Genomic DNA, 6222 nt, shown 5'->3' on the forward strand with positions numbered 1-6222 from the left:
CGGGCAAACCCAGCCACTCTGAGACCCATACTCACTGACATCAAAGGCATAGAGCACATTGCAGGCCCCTTCGGTGTCATTCCGCCCGCCCCAAAGGAAGACTGTGTCATCGATGAGGACGGTTGAGTGTCCATACCGCATGTAGGGTACCACGGGAGCCTGCCCGCGGGCGGCGGGCCTCACCGGGGGCAGCTTTGTCCAACGCAAGGACACTGTGGGCACAGCTCTGCTCAGCCCTGGGCACCTCCCTTCAGGCCGTACACCTTTTCCCCAACCACGTTGGTTTCCCCCACCCTCTTTGGCCGTAGGGACCACCATCAAACCTCATTCAGCCACCCACCGCTCTCCCTGATGTGGGCACCCACCGCCCACTGCCCTCCCTGATGTGGGTACCCAGGGACAGTCCCTGAATTAACTTACCTGCGTTGAAAATGTGCACATCAATCTGACGCAGAGTCTCATAGTCTTCACCTGAGCAGTAACCCCCGAAGGAGTACACCCGGTGCCCCACGGCCACTGCAGCATGGTTCACCCTGCGGGGCCCGCCCTCCAGGTGCACTGTCCACCGTAACATCCCCTGGGCCTCTGGTTACAGCAACATGCCCCCCCGGCACGGCCTGCTGCCTCTGCTACCTGCACACAAGTTGGGGCCACAGGCTCCTCAGGAGGGGCCTTTGCCTGGCTCACCGTGACTCTGCCCCAGACTAGCCCTTGCCTGTAAGTGTCACCCTGGTGGCCCTCCCACACCACCCCCCTGCAGCTCAGGTGGCTGGCTCTGCCCCAGGGGAGCCGCTGAGGTCAGGGAGCTAGCCCTGGCCCTGTGTTCTCCAACAGCGAAGGGTGGGGCCGCTCTGACCTGCCTAACAGCTCAGACTGCTGAGCTAGGGCTCAGCATGGTCGCCCCTCCCCACGGAGGCTGTACCCTGTCCCTGGCCTGGCCCAAGCTCTAAGCCCCCTTCCCAGGTCAGTGAGTTCTCGTCTCTCTGGCCCTGCTCTGCTTACTGCCACCTCTCTAAGAATCTCTGTGCTCTCTGAGGTGGGGAGAGGGATCTCAAAATACTCAAGAGTTATTAATAGCCCAGCCAGCCCCAGACTGTCCATTGAAAGCTGGCACGAGTGCCTCCACGCAGAAAAGCTTTTAGGCTTTTAGAGTGGAACGGTCCCTCGATCCAGAATGGGGTGGGATCGATCCAGGACAGGGACCTCCATGGATGGCTAGCCCCTCTTTGGGGGCGCTTGTCAAGCTAAGCAGTTGTCATCGAGGTCACCTGGGGCCCCTCACGGGCACGAGGAGTCCCTTTGACAGCTGTACCTGGTATCCTGCCAAGAACTTAAGCCAGAAAGGTATGTGTCTGCTGGGGACTGAGGCGTGGGGGTGGGGAGGAGGCGTTTTCTCCTCTTGCCATTTGCCCAACCTGCCCATTGTGATAGAGAACAAGCTGTTTTCCAGCAGTTCTTCTCCTACTCGGGTCCCTGAAAGGGGAGAGGGGTAGGATTGTGCAGTGGAAAGGTAAAGGAAAGCAAAAATGCCCTTGGCCAGGACAAGAAAAAGACCCAGGCACGAGAGGTCATGGTCTCTTAAAGACAACCCGCCAACCTAGTGATAATGGGTACATTTGAAGGCTCTATCAGGCAGGTCTCCTATAGCTGTTATTGCCTTCACTGGCAGGCACCTGATAGGTTTGGGTGGATCATCTCTCCCTGTTCAAGAAGCCCTGGCAGAGGGAAGTGCCAGGCAGAACCTCAGGCACACAAAAAGCTCAAGTATGGCCAGCCCTCGTAAGAAAGACATATGGGCTTCAGCTGGCTTGCCAGTCCTCCACCCCTACCCAACCTCCCTCAACCCCCAACCCCACGCTTTAAATAGCTACTCTGCCAAACCTGAAATAGCCCCAGCAGGAAACCACTCTCACTTCATTACTCTGTCCTCAATCCAAAAGCTCTTGGATCTGAGCTTATGGGGACAGATAGGAAGGAGGTTGAAGGGCTTAAGAATGGGAGACCTTCATCTTCCCTCATAGACTCCACCTTCCCCTTCAGCTAGATCAAGGTAGAGCATTCAGAAGGCAAGAGAGAAGCAATTCCGTGCAAAGGTGGAGGAAAAACCCCATGGCTTCTCCTCCAAAAAAACAACTCAAGCTCAGGGACAACAAGCCCCCAGGGTCTCAGAGGCTCCTCTTATTCCCGGTCTCTCCCATCCTCCATCACTGCCGCATTCTCAAGCATCTTCAATCGCCTCATGAACCTGCCCCCCCGCCCCCCGCCTTCCTATTCTCGTGCAATTTTCATTCCCAGTTTCTGGCCCTTCTTGATCTCCTGAGAGCTTTGCATTTTTTTTCCCCTTTCTTCCTTCCCCCACAACTCCAAGCTCCACCGTGACAGCCCTTCATTTTTGTTCTTCCATTAAGGGGGAAAAAAGGCTAATATTCACTGACCCCTTTCTGCCTGAGATATTCCTCCCTGTATATGACGCTATCCCTGTCGCCTTCCAGTCATCCCAACCTCCCCTCCCCCACAACGCCAGACACCCCCGCCCTTTTCTTCCATTATCCTCAGCCTCCCTGTTCCCTTCATAACCCGATCTTCTTCCCAATTTCCTTCAGGGCCTCCTCCAGCTACCAGGTGTCCCCCACGGGTTCCTCACCACCCTCCCTGAGCCCTTCTCTCCCCATTAACACTTTCCTTTCCCATCATCCCCCCAGCTCCCTCCCAGCCCCCACCGCAGCAGGTGAGCTGCTTCTTGGCCCCTCCCCCAAGACCCCAGCGCTAGGCAGGGGCGTCTCCAGCCCCTACAAATTTCTTTGTCCCTCAGCCCACCCCGGGCTACCTGCCAGGCCGGGCCGGGGCGGGGCCGCGGGTCCTCGCGCTGCCTGCAGCCTAGAACCCGTTGCGCGCCAACCGACGACTCCGTCCCCAACGAGATAAACACAGCCAGGCTGTGTCCTTCCGGCGGGCAGCTGGATGCGCACGTGCAGTCCGAGCTGAGTGCTCGAAGCGTACCGGGACTTGTAGTCCACGGGATTCCGGTGGGCCTGGAGCTGCCGAAGAGTGGGCAGGAGCCGGAGGAGGTGGTGCGCAGATACGTGTCAAAGATCCCGGACTTTACTGGGTAATGTAGTCCTGGGTCTGGGAGAAGGTGGTGGAGGCGGGGCAAGGGGCGGGCTCTTCGTCCAAGCTCCCGTCAATCACGAGCGTGGGGCGGGGCTGGAGGTCTGGGCACCCGCCCCCACCCGCACGTCCTGCCCCGCCGGAAGTGAAGGTGCGGGTTGGGTCGCGGGCTCTGAGCGGGTAAGGCGCGCGGAAACACCACTGCGGAGAATCAGTGGGGAGGGTGGGGAACGCCGCAACTCCGGCCATTTGAAGGGAGCCCCAGGGGCCCGAAGAGCGTTTGTCAGGAGGTACAGAGGGGAAGCCCTTGGAGGGGAGAGAAGGGGACGGGTATGCCTAGTCCGAGGTATCTTGTTCGGCGACCCGGAGTTCCTAAGTGGATTGGGGGGAGGGGGCGTTCTCGAAGGGGTGTCTTTTGAGAGGTGGTATGGCCTCCGGTTGGGCTGCTATTTAAGAATTGGCAGAGAAAGGCGGGTGGGCCTCGATTAGGAATAAGAGTGGTTTTAAGAAGTGAGGGGCCAGGACAGGCTGGGTGGTATGAAGTGCAGGAAACTCGAGGCGTTTAAATGTTTGTGGACTTTAGCAGGAGACCACCAGGAGCTGGTTGAGAGGCTGAAAGTGGATTTAATTTCATCCGACCCGTGTTCTCCTGCCTCCCTGTTCTTGCAGCCCCTGCCCGATGGCAACAGTAGTTCTAGGGAGCGACACCATGGGTCCTGAACGTATCTTCCCCAATCAGACTGAGGAACTGGGGCCACATCAGGGCCCCACGGAAGGCACTGGGGATTGGAGCAGTGAGGAACCAGAGGAAGAACAAGAGGAAACGGGGGCAGGACCAGCTGGCTACTCCTACCAGCCTCTGAACCAAGATCCTGAACAAGAGGACGTGGAACTGGCACCAGTGGGGGATGGAGAAGATGTGGTTGCTGATATCCAGGATCGGATCCAGGTATGTGGCGGAGGCATTGTTCCTGAGCAGGTGGAGCAGGAGTCCCTGAAGAACTGACCCTGAACTGTCTTCTTGGGTTCTGCAGGCCCTGGGGCTTCATTTGCCGGACCCACCACTAGAAAGTGAGGACGAAGATGAGCAGGGAGCTACAGCATTGAACAACCACAGCTCTATTCCCATGGACCCAGGTAAAAGAGATCATTCTTTTACTCTGGCATAATTATGGAAGAAGGGGACTGGTTAATGCCAATAGAGGGAAGTCCCAGAGGAACATCCTGCTCCTAAAAGAATAGTTTGTAATCTAAGATTTTGCGGACTTCAGAATCCAGGTGAGATGCTATTCTTTTTAGACTGCCAGGATGGGCAGGCTTCCTTAGGAATAACTGGACAGATTCAGTGACCTTACTAGTCCAGAATCTCTGAGTTGATTCAACAAATGGGGAGGGGAGCTGGTCCCATCGTTCCTACCCACTAACTGGTCTCTGCCTGTGATTTCAGAACATGTAGAGCTGGTGAAAAGGACAATGGCTGGTATAAGCCTGCCTGCACCAGGGGTTCCTGCCTGGGCTCGCGAGCTATCAGATGCCCAGTGGGAAGACGTGGTACAGAAGGCCCTCCAAGCCCGGCAGGCCGCCCCTGCCTGGAAGTGACCACCCTGAGAGCTGCCCTAACTCCCTGCATTCCAGGCCAGAACCAGCACAGGACTGAACATATCCTGGTGTCACATTCATCTCCATCCTCCCCAGCTCCCCTCCACATGAAGGCAAATCAGACTTCTTCTCAGAGACCCACTTTATTCAGTTCTGTACATATGGGGACATCGGCCCAAGCCCAACCCACCGTAGCATGTATCACTCTGTGGAGAATAAAGCACCCTATGTACACAGCCAAAAGCTGCACTGCCTGTGCCCTCGGAACCTGGGTCTGGCCCTCCCCAGCCCCTCACCCCTCCAAGGTACCTGAAAGGGACAAATGAGGACCTGCCCAGCATCAACACAAACAAGGAAATAAATAGGTGTTGGGGGGAGCCATGCTTGGAGCACTGCTCCCTGCTTCCTTCTTCTTGGCTTTGGGGACTAACAGCACAGGAAAGCAGTCAGCCCCGGGGTGGTCCCTTCCATGTCAGTGATCCCAGGGTTGCTGCTCACTGGAGAGGCGGCATAGGGTCCGGCGTCTGTTCATGCCCTTCTCTCGGTCCCTTTGGGCCCTCTATTCATCAGCTGTGGTCCAGAGCCTATGCTTTTCTCCTTTTGCCCTCCCACATTGTCTTGGTCAGGCAAGGGGTAAGAGGAAATAATGCAGCCCCATCAGCCTGCACGCCTCTGGGTCTGGGGGCCTATTTGGGCCATTGAGGGTTGGCTCCCCACCGGCTAATTCACTCCAGGGGCCAGTGGGGCTTGACAGAACTTTGGTGAGAATCGTTTCCTGCTGCCCCCTACAGACTTGCAGGGGAGGGAGACGAGGAGGGGGCACCTGGGGATGAGGGGGAGAGGAGCGTATTAATTTCTGTGTGTATTTCTCAGAGCAGCCTCAGGTAGCTGTGGGGTGAGGAGCAGGAGGGGGCCAGGCATCCCCATGTCACTCTCAGAGCGCCGAGCACCGCCGTGCCCAGCCTGTCTGTACTAGGCGCAGGGAGGCATGAACACCTTTGGGGGAGAAGAGGGGCCACTCTCTGGGTGCCCCTGCTTCCAGGGCCGCGTTCCCCCCTCCCCAGAGCAGAGAGGCCCTGCCTTGCCCCAAGTCAACCAGTGGGGAGCAGAGGGTGGAGGAGGGCTGGGGCAGTGTCCCAGGGCCGAGTGGGCCGTTGCCCTGCTGTGGGAGGCGAGGAGGTCAGAGGGCCTCCTGGCTGGCAGTTAGGAACTCTTCCGCCCGCTTGTGCGCCTCCAGTGCCTTGATGGTGTACACGTCCTGGGGCAGCTCGGACTTCCGCCGGAGCAGCACTTTCTCCTTCTTGATGTCCTTCAGCATCTGTGTGCGCGTGTGCAGAGGGTGGGGGATGACGACCGAGTACCCCGAGTAACCCCACCGTCTTCCTCCCCTTAGTCCCCGGCTCTGCGGCTCCAGCCTCCTCTCCCTCCCAGGGCCGGCTTGTCTTTGTGCTCCCCGCTCCTACCTGCACGGCCTCTGTCTCCACCGTCCTCTTCAGAAGCTGGATGTCCTCTGCC

At 58.0% G+C, this 6222-nt stretch overlaps 3 protein-coding genes across 4 annotated transcripts in view; 1 reads left to right on the forward strand and 2 right to left on the reverse strand.

The window, feature by feature from the left end:
- Window positions 1-3104, reverse strand: part of KLHDC3 (kelch domain containing 3) — a 6637-nt gene extending 3533 nt beyond the window's left edge. Inside the window, exons 1-3 of the mRNA XM_010863146.1 lie at window positions 2828-3104; window positions 421-633; window positions 36-212 (exon numbers count right to left, since the gene is read on the reverse strand). Of these exons, the coding sequence (XP_010861448.1) occupies window positions 36-212; window positions 421-574 (331 nt within the window). The 5' untranslated portion in view covers window positions 575-633; window positions 2828-3104. The remainder of the gene's footprint in view (window positions 1-35; window positions 213-420; window positions 634-2827) is intronic.
- Window positions 3105-3205: 101 nt separating this feature from the next.
- On the forward strand, window positions 3206-4950 carry MEA1 (male-enhanced antigen 1). Of its 2 annotated transcripts, none has more exons than XM_010863150.1 (4): window positions 3206-3288; window positions 3778-4057; window positions 4143-4245; window positions 4556-4945. In XM_010863150.1, the coding sequence occupies exons 2-4, from the start codon at window positions 3788-3790 to the stop codon at window positions 4705-4707; spliced, it is 525 nt and encodes a 174-aa protein (XP_010861452.1). In that variant the 5' UTR covers window positions 3206-3288; window positions 3778-3787; the 3' UTR covers window positions 4708-4945. The 2 variants fall into 2 exon arrangements, with proteins under 2 accessions (XP_010861452.1, XP_010861453.1); XM_010863151.1 differs by lacking the exon at window positions 3206-3288 and adding an exon at window positions 3295-3398 and having other exon boundaries at window positions 4556-4950.
- PPP2R5D (protein phosphatase 2, regulatory subunit B', delta) overlaps window positions 4832-6222 on the reverse strand; it is a 23633-nt gene continuing 22242 nt past the window's right edge. Inside the window, exons 16-17 of the mRNA XM_010863149.1 lie at window positions 6171-6222; window positions 4832-6025 (exon numbers count right to left, since the gene is read on the reverse strand). The exon at window positions 6171-6222 is cut by the window's right edge and continues 6 nt beyond it. Coding sequence (XP_010861451.1) covers window positions 5888-6025; window positions 6171-6222 — 190 coding nt within the window. The 3' untranslated portion in view covers window positions 4832-5887. The remainder of the gene's footprint in view (window positions 6026-6170) is intronic.

The sequence above is a fragment of the Bison bison genome, unplaced genomic scaffold, assembly GCF_000754665.1.
Source record: "Bison bison bison isolate TAMUID 2011002044 unplaced genomic scaffold, Bison_UMD1.0 scf7180017864487, whole genome shotgun sequence".
Classification (NCBI taxonomy): Eukaryota; Metazoa; Chordata; class Mammalia; order Artiodactyla; family Bovidae; genus Bison; species Bison bison.

What these genes read in the sequence shown, in the direction of transcription:
- MEA1 (XM_010863150.1), top strand. Translation starts at nt 3,788, where the DNA reads ATGGCAACAGTAGTTCTAGGGAGCGACACCATGGGTCCTGAACGTATC. An exon ending in ATATCCAGGATCGGATCCAG is followed by an intron (nt 4,058 to 4,142) that starts GTATGTGGCGGA and finishes TGGGTTCTGCAG; the next exon opens with GCCCTGGGGCTTCATTTGCC. An exon ending in CTCTATTCCCATGGACCCAG is followed by an intron (nt 4,246 to 4,555) that starts GTAAAAGAGATC and finishes CTGTGATTTCAG; the next exon opens with AACATGTAGAGCTGGTGAAA.